The sequence below is a fragment of the Gopherus flavomarginatus genome, chromosome 1 (assembly GCF_025201925.1).
Source record: "Gopherus flavomarginatus isolate rGopFla2 chromosome 1, rGopFla2.mat.asm, whole genome shotgun sequence".
Taxonomy (NCBI): Eukaryota; Metazoa; Chordata; order Testudines; family Testudinidae; genus Gopherus; species Gopherus flavomarginatus.
Window position 1 is genome coordinate 164170610 of NC_066617.1, and position 19460 is coordinate 164190069.

At 43.6% G+C, this 19460-nt stretch overlaps 1 protein-coding gene across 2 annotated transcripts in view; it reads left to right on the plus strand.

Moving 5' to 3' along the window:
* CFAP44 (cilia and flagella associated protein 44) overlaps nt 1-19460 on the plus strand; it is a 75905-nt gene that overhangs the window by 40820 nt on the left and 15625 nt on the right. For both annotated transcript variants that reach the window (XM_050956018.1, XM_050956024.1), the window contains 11 exons: nt 1092-1362; nt 3745-3800; nt 4310-4472; nt 5138-5268; nt 6457-6650; nt 7131-7311; nt 8638-8815; nt 12818-13321; nt 14011-14214; nt 15490-15685; nt 17794-17904. In XM_050956018.1, the coding sequence (XP_050811975.1) occupies nt 1092-1362; nt 3745-3800; nt 4310-4472; nt 5138-5268; nt 6457-6650; nt 7131-7311; nt 8638-8815; nt 12818-13321; nt 14011-14214; nt 15490-15685; nt 17794-17904 (2189 nt within the window). The remainder of the gene's footprint in view (nt 1-1091; nt 1363-3744; nt 3801-4309; nt 4473-5137; nt 5269-6456; nt 6651-7130; nt 7312-8637; nt 8816-12817; nt 13322-14010; nt 14215-15489; nt 15686-17793; nt 17905-19460) is intronic.

Sequence of the window (19460 nt, forward strand, 5' to 3'; positions counted from 1 at the left end):
TATTCCTCTGTTTTTTTCCTTGTGTGGATGAGTATCCATGTGCAAGAGTTCACAAAGAGTTCTGCTCTTTCCCTGGTACCTAGAGTTAGTTGGTTACCAGTTTAGGATTCCTGATTGGTAGGATTTGTCAGTACAGCTGTGTAAAATACATTATTTTTTCTTTTAAAAAATGTTCATGTTGAAAATGTCTACTTTTTTGAGCACTCAAAGCTCAATTGTACCTTTAAGACACAACCATGGATTGGGAAGTTCTCCCCAGCGGAAGCCCTGGGATGTTGCTACTTCCTTCCGGGGGTGCAGTCCACTACCTCGGTGCTTGCTTGGCCAGTGGGTAGAGGGATGGAGTCATGGCCTTACCTCCTTCCATCGCTCACCCTCTTTAGGGTGCTCTTTGCTCCCCGGGAGAGTATGGAGGGAGCAATCCCCACACTTTCATTGTGCCAGGCCAGCAGCTTGAACTGGACATTATGTGGACTGCACAGGTGGAGTGGAGAGCTCCTTGTGTTTCCCCAACCCATGAGACTAGGCCTAATCTGACCCCAAGGAAGCCATTTTAGGTTATAAAAACTGTAATTTACACCTGTCTTCTTCTCTCCTGCTATTGGGTGGAGTATGGGGAGGTGAAAGTCACCTCCCAATCCCGAACCAGGCTGTGTGGCAGCCGTTCAACCCCTCTTTAGCTGCTAATCCAGTCTGTGGGTCACAACCAATCTACACCTGTTGTGCGGGTGTTGGAGCCCATTGGAGCCATGCAAATCCAGATCCAAAACCCTCCACAGCTCATACCTTGTCCACTCCATGTTGATTTTTTCTGCTACCCTATGACCCAATTCTGAAGCCAGTTCCATGATGTATAGGAGGTGCATGGATACCCTTGTACAGTCACTTAGTTTGCCAACAGCCTTCATTTCTTGTGCAGGGCATAAGTGGTATGGGTGAGAGAACCTTTCTCCAGCCTTTCATACTTGGGTGAATTTCACCCATTGTGTTAATTTAGCTTTTGTTCACAAGTGTCACTGGTTCTTTGCTGTTGCAACATTAACTGTTCTAGATCAGTACATGGAATTGTTTAACTTTTGTTCACTTTACAGCACCAGCAAACTGTTGATGTTCTGTGGGATGAAGGATGGAGCAGTGCGAGTTTATCCTCTCCAGGATAAAGACCTGTCAGCAGACATGATGAATGGATACTGGTCCTTCAACATGCATGACAATGATTATGGCCAAATCCAGGCGATATACTCTAGTTATGATGACCGATTCCTGGTTACCTGTGGAGCAGATAGCAACATCTTTACCTTCAATATCCTATCTCCAGAGGACATTCAAAGGGAGCTAAAAGCCAAAGTGCCCTCTCCAAGAGTGAGTTACTGAATGAACACATTCCCTAATTCTTCTGTATTGTGTTCTGGTGCATAGGTAAAAGCATTACAGTTCATTCTCCAGGACGTGTCCAAATCTATGAATACCAGCGTATGCTCTAGTGCTAAGCAATGCGGGCCTGTTACTACTTCTGTGCAAAAAACACTCAGTCCTTTTGCGTTGTGGGTCATTCGTGGCAAAAACTGAGGATTTTCAAAGCAATTTGCGAATATGAGCCCATGCAAAATGTCTGCTAGTGTAATAATAGTCTTTATGTCTGTAATTCTCCTTCTCTTTCTCCTCTCAGTGCTTTTTTTCTTCCCTCTAAAAGTGTAAGGTCTGTTTATTCTGTTGATGTATATGGCCTCCCTTAGCTAATCATCACTTCATGTGTTTGTATGTTGAGAACAACAAAGATCTGGCAGGTTTTCTCTCTATTCTGTGCTTCTTTTTATTAAAGTGCAGTTCTATTCTGAACAGAGACTTAAAATATGGCAGCATAAAGGCACTATGTTTGCTTTTTATCAGTGGCTTCTGTACCACAGTTGCTCAACTTGTAAGTAAAGAAGGAATTTTTTTTTTAAATTTACCTAACCTGCAAACATCCCATGAGAACTGCGAGTTAAGCTGGGCTCTTTCATTCTCATACATCAACACCAGTATTAAAGATTCTGCAAGCCAAATTAGGGACTCTAAAACCCCCGTGCTGCGCCTTTACCTTTATTGAGTTTTCACAGATTAAACTGATTGGAATTTAGCAAACAATTCTATACACCTCTGCTAACACTCTTAACTGTATTGGTTTTACAGGGTAACAGGAGTAAAACTCAGTAAAAGCTTAATGAGTCACTGAAGTAACCAGATCTGACTCCAAAAGAAAGAGAGGCCTGTTCAATAAAAAAGTGCTGTCTTGACAGAATCATTTTTTGAGTAGATTGCACTTTAAAATATTTTTGTAAAAATCTGATGATCTCTAGAGCCCTGTGCAGATACACAAATGTGTATCTTCATCCGATCCGCTATCCTCAAAAATTATCTTCTGATAGCTGCAGATATCTGTGGGTTTGTAGGGCTCTACACTGGGGGCCAGGCTGTAGTTCTGAGGCATCCCGCTCCTGGAGCCATGTCAGAAGAGCCGCGTGGGCAGCTGTGGGGAGCCTGCACAGAGTCGCAGACCCTCACCTGCCCTTGGCCAGGTGGGGAGCCTTGGGGGCGGGGACACAGCCAGGGGCTGCTCAGACCCCCCCACTGCTGCACCGTGGCACCCAGGGCAGCCTCCCACCCAGTGTTCCAGGGAAGATGGAGGGACCCAGGTTCCCCACAGCTGGCAGTGTGGCTCTCCCTGACCCAACTCTAGGCAAGGGGACGGCTTGGAGCCACAGGCCGGCCATGATAAGAGCCAGGTGGGCAGCAGTGCTGAGCTGTGGCAGACCCTCCACCTGCCCTGGGTGGGGAGTCCGAGCAAACCCCGGCCTGTGTCCCTGCCCTCCAGCCCCACTGCCAAATATCTCAGCCTCTCTGCTCAGTGTCCCTGCCCTCCAGTTTCTCCTGCCCAGTGTCTCTGCCCCGCAGTCCCTCTGCCTAGGCAGGTGGAGGGACCTGGGTGCCCCACAGCTGCCAACACGGCTCTCCCCAGCCCAGCTTAGAGCCGCAGCCTGGCCATGAAAAGAGCCGGGCGGGCAGCTGTGGGGAGCCGTGGTGGATCCTCCACCTGCCCTGGGCGGGGAGGCCTGAGGCGAAGGGACACTGGATGTCCAGGACAGGTGGAGGATCCATGCTGTGGTTCCTCATAGCTGCCCGCCTGGCTGTTACCGCCAGATGCCTGCACGGATACAAAATTTGTATCCACATCCGCACTGCTGTCCGCAGAAATGGTCCACGGATATAAAGCAGATACCTGTGGATTTGCAGGGCTCTAATGATCTTTATAACATCATTTCCATAGCCTAGGTTGACAGCATTGCTTTATGTCCATCTTAAAAGTGCTATTTCTTATCAAAGTAACTCTTCAGGGAGTGTCTATTCTAGTTTTAGTCCCATGGAAGAGTTTTCAAATTTTGTCGCTGCCTTTAAACATAAATGGGATTCATAGTGGGCCAAACTCAAATCCACTGAAGTTAATTGAGTTACATCATGGATCAGTTTGGCCCCTATATTCTTTGGTAAGTATTGCATTTGCCTCTTTTTTGCCTGGGGGAACCATTAGAACCTGATATTTAGTGACGCTGTGGTGTCATTCATCATGAAGGTTTCATCTGGCTTTACAGACATCACTTGACTTGTGAGGAACAGTGTGAGGTTCTTCCTTAACTTGTGGAACTGCCTCATGAGCTGTTGAGTGTCATTCCTTGTTTATGCAAAAGCTATATTTTTGCTTCACAGAGAGATCTTGAAAAGGAAAAAACTGCAGAAGATATTGAGGATCCCAGTGCCTACAGGTAAGGCGTGCTTGATGAAAGCGAGAACGGCTGCGCTTGCTGGGAGCCCTGCCTCCAGTTCGTGTGGCTCAGCTGTTTTGCCTTCTAAAAGAAGGCAGTAGCTCACTCCAAAGTTGGGCCATTGTCTCAAGACACATGGGGCCTTCGATGCCTGTGCAGCCTTTATGCAAACATCCATCTCATCCACCTGTTTTTGTAACATGATGTTTCGACATTATTATTTAACATATATGTTCTGATAGTCCGTAGAGGCCTACTAAACCAGAGATCCCCGCTGCTAGGCACTGTGCAAACATGTAATAAATGATAATCCCTTCACCCAGAAGCTTACAGTCTGTTTCATTCTACTTTTCTTCAGCCCCATTGATTCCAGGAGAGCTGCACAAGTGTCAGTGAGGGCAGAATTTTGACCTGTGTTTGTTCCTGGCTAGAAGGCTACACTATTGTCTCCTCTCTCTCTACCCCTCCACCATCCAGATAATGCTGCTTCCTTTTTCTTGCATTTCCAGTATTGAGAATGCCAGGCAAAAAAAGGAATATGACCAGATAATGAAGGCAGCAGAGGATAAAAAAAAGAAAAAGAGGCAAGAGCTGATCATCCTTAGGCATGAGTTTCACCACCTGCTTCAAAGCAACATGGAGCTGCCAAAGCACATGCAGCTACACAGAGAGGTACATCAAATTGGTGTATAAGTCCTTTATCCTTGGATTAGGCTGCTACTTTAAAATGAGCTGTGTCCAGTGTGTTAGAATCAAAATATGACCAACCCATTTTCCCCCTCTTCCCACTCCAGCTCCTTAAATAAACTGCTTCCTCATGGCACAGGCATTTCTGAGTGTGCTGCAGAAGTTAGTGCCTCAGAAGTACCTGTAAGACCTATAGACCAAGCAGCAATGCTGCTAATTTCCAGTCACTCTTTAAAGGCTACAGTGAAGAGAATGGAAATATGATCGAGGAGCACACTGAAGTGAGTGAAAGTGGTAAAGCTAGTACTGATTTGCCTTGGTTCACCCTTGCCCACTGTATTTCATTCCTGCTAATGAGAGGCATTGGAGTTCATTGATTTTCAGTTTTAGATGGATTGGAAGAAGGGGTGTGTGTGTATATATTTTAATATGCCAGGAGCTCCAACCCACACCTAGTGCTGGGTGACACTAGAGAAGACTTTTGGAAGAATGTGGCTCGTTGCACTGCGGTGAACAGCTGTTGGAGAGAGCAGTTGGGTCGATGCCATCAACTCCCATGTCTGAACAAAAATATGTCTTAAACCTAACCACTGCTACTATCATAGCCTAGCATTCAACATGCTATGACACAGTTTCCCATCTATCGGCAGGAATTCGAGATGGACCACAGAATCCGTGAGGAGATGGATAGGCAGACAGCACAGAGAATCCAGCTAGTGCAGAAGGAGTTGGCTTGGGATCAGGAGAAGCACCGCATTGGACTGCAGAAATTGCAGAGTCGGTAAGAACTAGCTTTCTTTCACCCTCCTCCATCTTGAGATGTTTCATTAACTAAGATCCATCTGCCTTAAGGAACATTTTCTTCATAGAACTAAAGTGTATATATGTCCTGTTTGTGACTATATTCTTGTTTGGTCTGAACCATACACAAGTTAGGCAAGCACTGATATGCAAATCAGGCTATTACTAAATCAGCACTGTGCTATCCACCTCCATGGCATCAGAGCCAGGTTTTGGGGAAACAGCTCTGCTTGAGTTTCAGCCAGTGACGTTTGCTGGGGTTCTAGAAGTGCTGGTGGAACTCTGAGGAGTAAGCTGTGCAGTGAACCCATGTCCTTCATGTGTGGTGAAGTGCAGCTGGGGACAAACTGAGCTTGCTATGGAAGAGATGGCCCTTGTTTCGCTTTGGGAAGGCAGTGTACCAGCATTCCTTAAGAACAGATGGTTTATTGAGTCGTGGTCAAACCATCTCCTGATGTGGAGAATCTCACCAATTAGAACCCTATTGGGAATCTCCCTTTATAATAAAATATGGAGATATACCTCTCTCATAGAGCTGGAAGGGACCTTGAAAGGCAATTGAGTCCAGCCCCCTGCCTTCACTAGCAGGACCAAATACTGTCCCTCCTCCAGATCCCTAAATGGCCTCCTCAAGGATTGAGCTCACAACCCTGGGTTTAGCAGGCCAACGTGCAAACCAGCGAACTATCCCTTCCCTCCTCTCCCCTTTGTGGGGAAGAATGCTGTAGTGATGCAGTTCTGTTGATTCCTGGACTCCTCAGATCTCTTTGATCCTGTCAAGTCCAGTTTTAGGCCTGAGTTTGATACAGAGATTGCTCTACTAGGTGATTTTTCTGGTGGTAGACAAAGATCAACTATCTATGCTAGTTCACCTAGATCTGTCAGATGCCTTAGACACCATTTTGGTTGATGGGGTATTGTTGACATGCCCACGCTTGAGTGGCTCCATTTCTAGACTTCATGACATCAGTGGAAGGTACTTCTATCATGGCACTGATATCTGTTGTTTTATGTTTGCAAATACTATGGTTGTATAATATGTTTAATTAGTATAATACATTGTTTAAGCCTTTTGGGGCAGCAATATGGGCTAGAAGGAAAATACGTCATAGACTGCTACTGCAGAAATCAGACAATAATGAATGTTATCTCTATTTTATTTCCGTAGGTTTCGGGACACACTGGAATTTGACACAGTGGTCGTTCATGCTATAGGAAGTAATCATCAAATCCCCACATATAGGCTCCTGGCAATATCTGAGAGGTACTACAAAGCCAGAAAACAAAGTCAAACAGGAAAAAGGAGGACAAGCAAATTAGGAAAAGAAGCAGAGCAAAGGCGAGAAAGCCAGAAAGAGACAAGTAAGACATATGCAAAGGCCTAAATACTGCCATTCTGTTTACCATAATGTGCTTTCCATTCTTTATCTCACTTTGTTTATTTTCCTGAGCTTGAGTGGAAGAGACTGCAATACATCACATCACCTTTAAGCAAAGAAACTTGGCAACAGAAGGTGGTCACAGAGTTATCTTCATGTTCTGTTTCAGTCACCACTCTGCATTCTCAGTCAACAGTTCCCTTGTGCCATTTAGAACCAGATGTTTTCCACATTCTAGTCAATGTTGGCAAAAACCCATCAACCCACAGGGTAGACAAAATTGCACAGCATTATAGTTTTTCTCACTGATTGATAATATGACATGAGCAAAGGACCATTGATTGCAGCTATGCTGATTTATAGCAGCTGAGGAGCTGGCCCAGTATGGCTTACAGTACCTGTGACTTGCTTTTAGGTCACATCATAACACCTAATGCTTACACATCCACTTCACTCCTTTTAGGTCAGGCTGCTCGAGTTAGTGAAGAGGAGATGGAAGCTGACAAGCTGAAAAAAAGGCCCCAGCTGCAAGGTGCTATAGGACGTTTTGGTGGAAATCGACTTGAACAAATTAGAAAAATTATGGAGAAAGCTGACAAGGCCAAAGCTAAGATTATGCAAAGAAGGAAGGAGTGGGATGAACTGTAAGTCCTGAATCACAAACTGCATCTTTCCATTGGCCTGCCTTTTTCTGTGGTCAAATAATTGTACTTAGCTCTTATATGCCACTATTTATGTTTTTGTATAATTCCCTATTGTTCTAAGGGGGCAATTTAAAAACGAATTAGCTCCAAATGTCAGTTGTGAACAGCAGATGCCCTTGAATCTCAGGTGAACCTTAGAATTTTTTGTGCTGGCTGCCATGACTCCTCTTTTAAAGCAATGCCAATGTGGAGGCTAAATGACACAATCAGTGGCCAGATAGGTTGCTCAGTCAGGTGGGGAGGTGAGGGAAAAGGAAGAAGGGAGTACTTGTTGGAGGTGTCTAATTCCATCTTGGCTTGGGGCCACCAAGACTTCTAGGGTCTGCCCTTGATTAACCCCTTGAGCGATAGTGTGGGTGAGCCACTTGCACTAACATCATAAACATTATGTTAGCATGTGTGTACGTACGTGTCACACAGTCCCTTCCCTTTCCCTGCTGGCTCCACTCTTAAAATGGAAAATGCCAAGAAAGTCTCTCAAAATGCATGGAAAACAGGAATTTCTTCAAACTTAATGTATAGCTTACTGATATGAATGGAGCCAGCAATGAAGGCAGAAAGATAGTGCAGTGAGTTGCAAATCCTTGAAGTCAATGAGCATTTGACTGGATAAGAACTGTATGATTAGGCCCTGTACTCTATGCTGTAGCCAAGCAGAACTTTGCCAACCGTCTCTCCGGGAAAGTCAGCAGCACGTGCTATGCACATTAGTTGAATTAGTCATGTAACTCTTATACCCTCTCCTGCCCCTGCCCTTTCCTTGGGTCTTAACATGGCTTGAGGTATTGAATCAGGGGAGGCGCTACAGATGGTTGGTGTCATCTCCTCTTTGTTGGGTGTTTTGTCAGCTGAAATCAGCTTTATAGCATGCTATCTGCTGCTCACTGCTGTACAAGGGTCTTTTCTGAGCCCAGAGCCTCATTCAAGGGTCTTATCCAAATCTGTCCTTAACGGCAGAGCTACATCATGTATTTGTTTAGTTTTTAAAAATCACGTCTTCTGATGCATGTTTGTTTTTCTCTTCAAAACTGAAGGAGACATTCGTCCCCAGGTATGGATCACTTTCTGACATTCCTGCTACACTCATAGATAAACTCTTCCAAACAACTGATATTTCCTTCTAAGTAGTGCTTAGTCTTCCACTGACACCTACCTCTCCTACCAAGCCTTCTTGCACAAATCAGGAGTTATCAACATGTAAGGTAAGCACAGAAGTGGGAGATTTGGGCAGTCTTAGAATTTCAGCTTGGTTTTGGTGCTTGGCAGATACAAGAGCAAACCCAGTGACAACTATGAGAACCCCAAGGATGTTCAGGACATCAAAGAGGCTCAGGAAAACCTGGGGGATTTCAAACTGAAGACAGCCACAAACTACAAGATCCCAGAGCACATGCGTATGAATGCAGAGAAGAAGAAGATGCAGCTTGGGTCGTTAGAGGTGGCGGTATGTAAATAGATTCACTGGCAGTGGGACTGCTCCCTTTTTGGAAAATGAGCCATTGCAAAATGTTTTGAAAGTGACATGGTGGAGGGCCGCTAAGGACAGACCATGTGTGGTCAGTTTTAACTGCACATTGGTGCTTATTTTGCCAAGCTTTTGTGTTTCACCTAGCCCAAGGTTACATCAATCCATACTTATTATGATAATCCTCAGATGGCCCTCATTGACCAAGCAGATATATTAAGCAGGGGAATTGATTTTTCCCCACCCTTTAATAGAAACATCAGTCTTTTGCATACTTCCAAAAACACTACCATGCAGAGGTTAATAAACTTTCTCCAGAAACTCAGTGACTTAACCTCTCCCCCACACCATGTTGCACCATTATAAAAACAGAAAATTAATAGGTCTTCTTTATGTGGCATCTGCATATTGACATTTGTGGGATTAGTGCCTCCTGGCGTGGAGCTGTGGAATCTTTCTAGTAAGCACTGTCCATTAGGGCTGTTCACCCCTTCCATCCCTGTGGAAAATTCTGAGGCTATAAAAGGGGGAGTGGCCCCACCTGCCCTTCAGTTCCTTTTAACTGCTGAAGGTGCAGCGAGCATGGAGCACATGCAGTATCCTCAAGGCTTTCCTCACTGGTTTCTTTCCTTCTGCCCTTTTGGGACTTGTTCATTTTAATTAGACTGACAGTGTGTCAAAACATGTTTCTTAAGTTAGAAGAACCAAGAGAAAACAGTACCTGTCGGGTCTGGGAATTGTCTGAGTGATCTACAGGGACAGGAGGGCTTCCTCACATACCCCTGCTGATGAGGGAGGCTCCGGTGGCCCAGTCGAATAAGTCTGGTAATGTGTAAGTCCAGCATCAACTTTATACGTCTGCTAGCCTAAGTGGCTCTGTGACCTCCTTAAGTGGCATCCATCTCCCTGATGTTATCCCACTGAGTGTCAGATGCTGAGGACCATATCTTCCTCTAGGTTGAGCTAATTTGGCACTTAGGTCCTCAGACTGTCAATATGATCCTGCAGTCCCTGGGTCCTATTGGAGCCAAGGTTCCAGAACTATCAGTACACCATCAAGATTCTTGGGTCCCCCCTCGTTTGACTTAGTTTATCACTGAGGCTCAGACATAATTGGTGCAGTGCCACAGCTTCTGGATCCTTCCAGATCAACTGAATTCAGTGCTGACATCCTGGCCTCATCATTATGTCGCTGAGGTTCTCAAGTCGTTTCAGGTCAACCTAGTTGAGCACCAATGTTCTAACACTATGGACATCAATATATTTATCCCAGTTAACCAAAAAAAGTGCTTTGGATCCAGCATCATGGATCCTGGTGAATCACTTGACGATGTAGTCTGGTGCCCACTGTACACCGCATTTATGTTCTGCCATCTGGGTCATCTAAGTCTGGTGCTAAGATTTCAGCCTGTTAGCTGGTGTACCACATGCCTCAAGTGGTCAAGCACCAGTATAAGAGGTGTTAGATCTCTAGATCTTTCTGGGTTGACCAGGTCTAGTGCTGAGGATCCAGCACAATTGACACTGGTGAGCCACTTGCTTTAAGTGGCTTGGTGTACAATGTACTTGGCGCGTTGAAGTGGTTTTGTACTCAACTCAAATGGCTTAGGATACATGGATCTAACTGAGTCAATATAGCTTGGTGGCAACTATTGAGCTCCATTTCCTGAGGTAAGCCACTTGTCAAAGTAGATTAGTACCCAGGTCAGCAATACACAGATCTCCAGGATAATCAGCTGAGGCTCTGGCATTCTTTGTGTGGGAATTCCTCCAGACAAAATCAGTAGAACAGTCCATGTTTCCAGGCTGGGGTTCCTAGTAGGGCCTCAAACTCCCTTTATTGGGTCCTGACCCCTTCTTCTGGGTTCCCTAACAGAGATGTCCTAGAGAAACCTTGGAAATGCCTTCCCCAGCCCAGACTGAGATAGCTCTAGTACCTACCGAATCTCATTTAGTTCTACACCACTATTGTCTCTGAAAATAACTAAGACTTCTAATTTGGTGCTGATGCTCTGACTTTGAAAATGTCCAAGGCTGTTATTGCCTCAGTGAAGCAATACAGAGAGAGAGAGAGAGAGAAATTTTGGCAGCCACTCCTGGTATCAACCTGCCTTGGCACCAGAGATCTTGGTTATAATCAGATTGGGCCCTTTGGTGCCTCTTGTAGTCCTGTGTTTTAGTCCTGGAATCTATTATGCTTCAGTGTTAGGAAGATTTTGTAAAAGCAGCAAAGAGTCCTGTGGCACCTGATAGACTAACAGACGTTTTGGAGCATGAGCTTTCGTGGGTGAATACCCACTTCGTCAGATGCATGTAGTGGAAATTTCCAGGGGCAGGTATATATATACAGGCAAGCTAGAGATAATGAGGTAGTTCAATCAGGGAGGATGAGGCCCTGGTCTAGCAGTTGAGGTGTGAAAACCAAGGGAGGAGAAACTGGTTCTGTAATTGGCAAGCCATTCACAGTCTTTGTTTAATCCTGAGCTGATGGTGTCAAATTTGCAGATGAACTGAAGCTCAGCAGTTTCTCTTTGAAGTCTGGTCCTGAAGTTTTTTTGCTGCAGGACGGCCACCTTAAGGTCTGCTATAGTGTGGCCAGGGAGGTTGAAATGTTCTCCTACCTGTAGAAACTGCTGAGCTTCAGTTCATCTGCAAATTTGACACCATCAGCTCAGGATTAAACAAAGACTGTGAATGGCTTGCCAATTACAGAACCAGTTTCTCCTCCCTTGGTTTTCACACCTCAACTGCTAGAACAGGGCCTCATCCTCCCTGATTGAACTACCTCATTATCTCTAGCTTGCCTGCATATATATACCTGCCCCTGGAAATTTCCACTACATGCATCTGATGAAGTGGGTATTCACCCATGAAAGCTCATGCTCCAAAACGTCTGTTAGTCTATCAGGTGCCACAGGACTCTTTGCTGCTTTTACAACTCCAGACTAACACGGCTACCCCTCTGATACAGGAAGATTTTGGATTTTCATCCTCTGTTGGATGTAGCAGGCAACTTTGTTTCAGGCACAGATGCCTAAAATTGTTCTAAATGTACCTGAACCTGAGTGCTCATGTAGTGAGGATGTCCGTGGGAAAACTTAATTTGTTAATCTCACTGATCTTCGATGAGTGGGAATATACAGAGACCATTCAAAGAAGAAAGGAGGTTGCTTACCTGTAACTTTGTTCTTTGGGAGTATTGCCTCTGTGTGTTTCCATTCCCTGTCCACCTAACCCTCTTCTGAGATCAAGAACTCTGAAATTAGGGAAGAAACCAAGAGCAGCAGAACCAGGACAGTGGTGTGAGCTAATTCCCCTGCAATAGAAATATTGTGGGAGCTGATCTATGTTTCTGCCTCTGCATTTCGTAAGCTGCAGCTGCTCAGGTTGGGTGGGGCTCTGCAACTGCTGGGGGCAGACGTGAGACCAGGACCAAGAGAGACCGGAACAGCTGTTGTGGCACCTGGGATCAGGCCTGGAAGCAGGTAGAAATGGGGTGATAGGACCAGGCCCAGGCCCAGGCCCAGGAGCAGTTATTCCTTGTGAGAGAGAGACCCCAATTTCCTCATTCTGTTTTGCTGCCCCCACACTTTGCCCACACCTTGCTCCCATTCAAAGTGAACTTCTGCCACCTCTGGAAGGAACTGAAGTGTGGTTGGGGCCCCACTCCTCCTTTGATACCTATGGAATCTTCTGCAAGGGAAAGGGTGTGAGTGGCCGCAACAGATCCTGTTCACTAGAAAGATTCCACAGCTCAATGCCAGGAGGTACTTATCCCATAAGTGTGACTATGCAGAGGTGACACACTTGAAGAACAACAGTTACTGATAAGTAACCTCTCTTTATCTGTCATGTTAAGCGTTTAAACCCTTCAGGATTGTTTAAGTTAGACCAACCACTGATCAATGTCCTGTGTCAGAGAAGATTTTATGCTGTAGAAGTGTCCTTGGCAAGTCACACTAAAATTCCTCCTCTTTGCAGGTCCATGAAAAGAAATTGACCATGAACAAATGGATCATCTCACTTAGGGACCTCAAGGTGGCTATTATTGAAGAGATCATCTGCCTGGTCCAAGAACTGAAATCCATACAATCAGCCTTGGATGCATCTGAACAACTCCCTATTCCTCCGATCCCTCAGTTACACCTGGAGGAGATGCCAGAAAAAAAATTCCAGTATGACAATAATATTCTTTTGAAGTTCAAACAAGAGCAGGAGAACAAGCAAAGGCTCTCTGAGCAGGTGGAAGATAATGCGTCATTTGCAGTCTTTGGGGGAAAGTTCCTTCATGCACCTTCTTTGAAAGAAATAGATTCCACATCAAGAGCCTCAAGTGTGAGATCAATGAGAATGGTATCCTCAGTCACCCCAGTGCAACCAAAGGTTTTTGAGATTGAAAAGGCAGAGCCAACAGAGATGGAACTGGAAATTTTAAAACGGGAGAAGATCAGAAACATTTACCTTCAGGAGACCTTGATCAAGAGGGTAGGAAAATAAAAGGGAACTTTTCAAGGGTGATTGCCCCTACCATGCCAAAAACAAATGCAATTCACCAGAGCTCTCTTTAAATCTGTCCCACTAATGCTGTGGCAGCTTTTCGCTTTATTGCCTTCGGGAGGTCCAGGAGAGTCCACTAGAACAAACTGTGGAGCTGATGTATTAAACTTCAGAGAGCGCACTAGAACACCATTGTGGGTATTACCTTGTCTCTGAAACAAAACCCATGGTTAACCTAGTTTTGGCAGATGCTGGTGCTGAAACTGTTCTACCTGCCCAAGGAAGAAGTTGGCAGATATTCTGCAAGAGGGTGGATGAGGTGGAGGTCAGTAACATGGGTCTACTGCTGCAGCAGGCAGGAGATTACATGAAAGTGCAGGCCAGCATAGAGAAGTCAGGTAGTTCTTTGGAGATTAATTGGGGATAATGGGAGGCATTGAAACATCTGTGGAATTTCTGGTGATTCTTATATTTGCACCATGGATATCAAAAACATTCCCAGGGATTAATGTTGTTATCTTGAATGCCAAAGTAGCTCATAATAAATGTTGCTGGCAAATGGTTGGTTTAACAGGCAGGAAAATTTTCTTTTTTGCTCCTGTCTCTTGCCTTGCATATTTAGCCTCATTTCTTGATTTTTTCCCCCCACTCCACTTCTCCCCCTTCCCACATTCCAGATCAATGAACTGGTGGTCACCTTTGATGCTGAACTCCACCTCCTACGGCACCAGAAGCTGAAGCTGGACACGCAGATGAAGTGTGCTGACCTACGTCACATCACGTGGTTTGAGGAGCTGCTTCTCCTTAAGAACTTTGAGAAACATGAGGACACTCTCCAGGAGCGTGTCAACAACCTCAGCAATGAGGTGGAAGAGATGCAAGTATGTAGGATACGCTGTCTGATTTGTTACTACTGCAACTGGTAGGCCTGGAAACAAACATCCCAAAAAGAGGCGGGAATGTCCCTCTGCTGCCTTTATGCACCAGCCAATACCTTTGTGCTGAATTCTAAGAAACAAGAAACATTCGGTGATAATATAAGGGCAGTCCTTTTAACTTAAATATGGGTTCTTTCCCTTCATGCTTGTATTTTTATAAACCATTGGAAGTGTGAAATTAACATCCATATCCTATCTTAAGATACGCAGTTCTCCTTTGGAAGGTGACTGTAAAAATAGCATCATGGGGCTCCAGTGGTTTGAGCATTGGCCTGCTCAAACCCAGGGTTGTGAATTCAATCCTTGAGGGGGCCATTTAGTGATCAGGGGCAAAAATCTGTCTGGGGATTAGTCCTGCTTTGATTAGGGGGTTGGACTAAATGACCTTCTGAGGTCTCTTCCAACCCCGATATTCAATGATGTCAGATCAGATTTGCTTTCTTTACAAATATAAAGGTGAATTTTCAAACTCCAAGGCCTGCTAACTCACCCTGGGATCTGAGATTCAAGCTGGGATCTTTCTGGCTCATGCATCTTCAGTAGCAGACTCTTCAAGTCAAATTCTGCCCAGAGTGACATCTGTGTCACTCTTTCCTTTTTCAAATGGGTAACACAAGTGTAACTTCAGAGAGAATTTGCCTCTGCAATTGGAACTTGGTTAACAGTGAAGAACTGAAGTCAGTGGAACCATGTTCTTTAAGTTAAACAGACACTTATGTGCTTTGCTAGATTGGGGCCCATAGTAGGGAAGAAGGAAAAAAAAAGTGAATCACATTTCAAGCCTACCAATTTCGACAAGTCTGCCTGTCTCTCTCTAGATGGATAAATTGCTCATACTTCAACAACTGAAATGTATAATTTATAATAATTAGCATTTATTTAGTGGATTTCATCTGAGGATCTCAAGGCAGCACTTTGCAAAAGTGGGTCAGTATCATTATCCTCATTTTATTGATGGTGAAACTGAAGCACAGAGAAGGGAAGTGACTTGTCCAGCATCACACAGCAAGTGATTGGCAGAGAACTGTGACTAGAAAGCAGAGAGCCCGACCTCCAATCCCTTGCTCAGAACTAGGAATTGCTGCCTTTACATGTATTCTAAAAAGATCTAACAGGTGCTGACAACAGCCTAAAAGACTAATGTTTCAACAGCTCTCTATCAGTTTAATGTACTGAGTTGTTTTATATTTTTGGGGGGTGTGTGTTTTTGTTTTTTAGTGGAAATTAGACAACTACCTCTCACAGATGGAGGATAAAAAATATGAGATTGCAAAGCTTCAGGAACGCGAGAAGGCACTTTATACCACTTTCCAAGCATCCCTTGGAGAGAACAACAAATTTGCCAGCTTCCTCACTAAGGTCCTGAAGAAGAAGATCAAGCGTGTAAAGAAGAAAGATGTGGAAGGAGACAGAGGTTGGATACATTGTTTCTCTAGTTTTATGTATTCATTTACACAATTCAGCCTTGTCATGTAGCGATGGCACTGAACTGTGTCCCAAAACTTGGCTGAAACCCTGGACAGATACGAAGCTTTAACCTTGTACCAGGTCATAAACAAAACGTATGATTAGGTCCAATCTATGCTATAAGACCAAACTGTTTTGTAACCATCATGAGCGATAATAGTGTTGTAATCACATCCCTTGCACAATTACTGTCAAAAGACCTTAAAATCAGTGCTGAGGCATGTAGGTGTTGAGTGGAAAAAGGGAGCAAAGTTTTACACAGCTGCTGCCTATGTTGTACCTGATCTGTGGACAGGTGTCAATTTGGCATCTATGTACACTAAATTTCCCTTTCAATCTATCCATTGACTAATGACTAATCATTAGGGTTACCAATTCTGGTTGGACGTATTCCTGGAGGTTTCATCACATGACATAATCTTTAATTAAAGATTAATCTTTAAATCCTTGAGAGGGTTGGCAACCCTAGTAATCATAGACCCAATCTGTAATCATCCATTAGCCAATTAATAGATCAATTCAAAGAACTCAATCTATTGGATTTTCCTCAGCAGATAGGTTCTGAACTGTTTAATACTAGACAGTACTATTGATCTGAAATATTTCTTCTTTATCTTTGATTTGGCATTTGGTTTCTAGGAGATGATCATGTACAGTATGAACTGGCAGCAAATGTAGGCAATAACACACAGCTCACCTTTTTAGTTAGTTAATTTCCTCAGCCGAATGGTAATACATAAGATGACTGAACCCCAAGGTTTCAGTTCAGAATAACTACAGTACATTAAAAAAGGATATATACTTTAAGAAATGCAAAAAAGAAAGAAAGAAGGTACCTTTTATTTAACTGTGTATGTACCAATATCTGTTAATCCCTTTCCCTACTTCTTTGTCATGTGGATTCATTGAATTAGTGGAAGGGACTGAAGGTGGTTGGGCCCACATATCTCTTTGCTAACCTCTTTCAGAACATTTGAATTGTTGGGGGATGTGTTCACTGAGACTCAGTGGGCACTGTTCTCCCATCTCGTAAGTAGGAATCTGCAAAAATAACATACCAGGAGAACGTCTATTGCTGTAAGTGACTTTTCTATGCCAGATAGGAACTTGAAAAATAAAACTATTTGAGTCACTGATCCGAGTGCAAAGAAACCAACCTGATATTTCTTACAACAGAATATATTTTTCTTTCTGTCTTCTGATAGCTCAGAAATGGCCAGCCAAATGACATTTTACCAGTTTCCCCAAAAATTCACCCATGGGTTGTGTACAAGTATCAGAAAATTCAGTCCAAAGAGTCATTTTACAAAAGTTTTTAAGCAGCCTTAATTAGTTTATAAGAATGAAGACCCATCTTCATCTGTAATTCTAGGGTCTCTGCTGTAATCCTATAATACAAGATATTGTCACCTTTTCCCTTGCCTGATACCTGCTGTGTGTAAATGCCAGCATGAATTAACTTCTGCTGAGTCCTTTCAGCTCAGTATACATTTCTTTAACAGGACAACTTTTTGTACAGGTAAGATACTGTATATAAGTGAGAGGTATTGTACCAGTTTGGGCTTATGCTAGTGAGATCAGTGTATCTAACAGGGAAACTAGAATCCTTGAGCAGGAGCCAGTCACCATTTTGTCTTGTTCAAAATATATAATCACCATCTTTCTGGGAAACTAGCTCTTTCCAGTTACTCTAAAGAGTTAATTTGCTGTGTCATTCTTAGACTGCAAACTCTTCTGGGCCTGGAATAGATCTGAAGCCCTGATCCTGAAACTGACAGTGTCTGGGTGGACTGCTGAGCCTTTGTGACTTCAACAGGACTTTGTGCAGGTGCAGCAGTTTGGCTGCATGCTGTCAGTTGCAGGACTGTGGTCTCAGTAGTTTATAAAGCACTGTTTCCGTCGGTGGTGCTCTTTAAATGATTTAATTGGCTTTTGAAAGCCAGTAGTATGGTATTGCTCATTGGGGCTCCATTGGTGTGCTGTACAGCCAGCCAGCCTGTCACAGATTAGAACCAGGGTTTTCTGAGTGCTAACAATACTGCTTTCCTCTCCCAGATGAAGAGGAGGATAGCGATGAAGAGAGTGACGAGGAGTCTAGCTTGGAGAGCGATGAAGAAGATTCAGGATCTGACGATGAAGTCTTTGATGACTCTGTTTGCCCAAAGAGTAAGTGAGCCATTACTTTCCGGTGCTCTCTGCTTGTTTAGCTTTATGGGTAACACTGTGAATTTAAATTCAAAATCAGGAATTTTTTCTTTAATAATATTAATTATGGCCCAGACTCTTCCCCTCCCATGTTGAGTAGCACCTTGCTCCTTAAGTAATCTCAGTGATGTGGATGGGACATTGTGGAGAAAAGTACTACTCAATCTGAGTAAGGATGAAAGAATCTGGCCTGTGTGTTAAATAGCAATTGGTTATTTGTAAAGAGGAGTAGCAACCATTTGCAATAGATAAACATATGTTTCAGTATTCCCTTGCTTCATCAACCTATAATAACTGCAGTGCAATGACATACAGCCTGGGGGACCTCAATTACCGTCTCTGGGGAGAAGGAAAGTGAAGGAAAATCTAATCCTTAAAAATCAAAAAGGGAACTAACTTTAAACGAGTTCTGGTGTGAGCCAGTGGGGCTGCTTTGGGATTTGCTTCCAACTTTTTATTTGTGAAAAAAGGAACAAAAAACCCAACAGGTTTCTTTTTCAAAACATTACATACCTGTAGCCAACCCTGAAATACTTATGGACGGGGGACAAATTACCAGGAGGTCTGGGTTCTCTCCCCATCTCTGCCACCGATTCAGTCAGAGACCCTAGGCAGTAGACACTCAGTGAGAGTCTTTTCCCCTCTGTAAAATGGAAGTAATATAATACTTATTGCACAGGAGTCTGGGGATGATCATCACTCACAAGTCAGGTAAATGTACAACACAAAGTGCAATGAATTAATTGTTATGAGTGAAGGACTATTTCCCATTTCTGGACTGTTTTCTCTCTGAGGGGTGGAATTGGAGCCTGTAATATATGCTCTTACCATGGAAACATGAAGAATAAACTTTTTTTGCTAAGATTGTTTTCCTTCATCCCATGGAAATCCTGAATGGTCCCTAATCTGGAGTATCAGAGGGGTAGCCGTGCTAGTCTGTAGCCACAAAAACAACAAGGAGTCTGGTGGCACCTTAAAGACTAACATTTATTTGGGCATAAGCTTTTGGGTAAAAAACCCAGTTCTTCAGATGCATGATGGGTTTTTTACCCACGAAAGCTTATGCCCAAATAAATCTGTTAGTCTTTAAGGTACCACCGGACTCCTTGTCGTTCTAATTTGGTGTAAATTAAGTTCTTTGTTGCCATCTAGTGGACATAGGTCTTAATTGCTCATTGGCAGGCATATTTTCTTTCATTTACCAGTAAAGACTAAAGGTTTTATTTATTTCTAAACTTGTCTGTTCAGCACCTTTGTAAAATCTTACCCAGTCAGCAAGGGCAAGTAACTTATTTTGTTGAGTGAGTAAAACCATTAGTTTAGTAAATGTTTGAGGTTGGCCTGGTGTATTTTTAATGACCATTTAATAAGGCTGCTTTTCAGACGGGTTTATTTCTGATTTCATTAGAATTGATTAGCAAATTGCCTTGCCATATTTTTATAACTGATTTTTTTGTCAGTTTGCTAATGGTATTGTTATCCATATTCTTTCCTTCTATACTGTGGTGGGAGGAGAA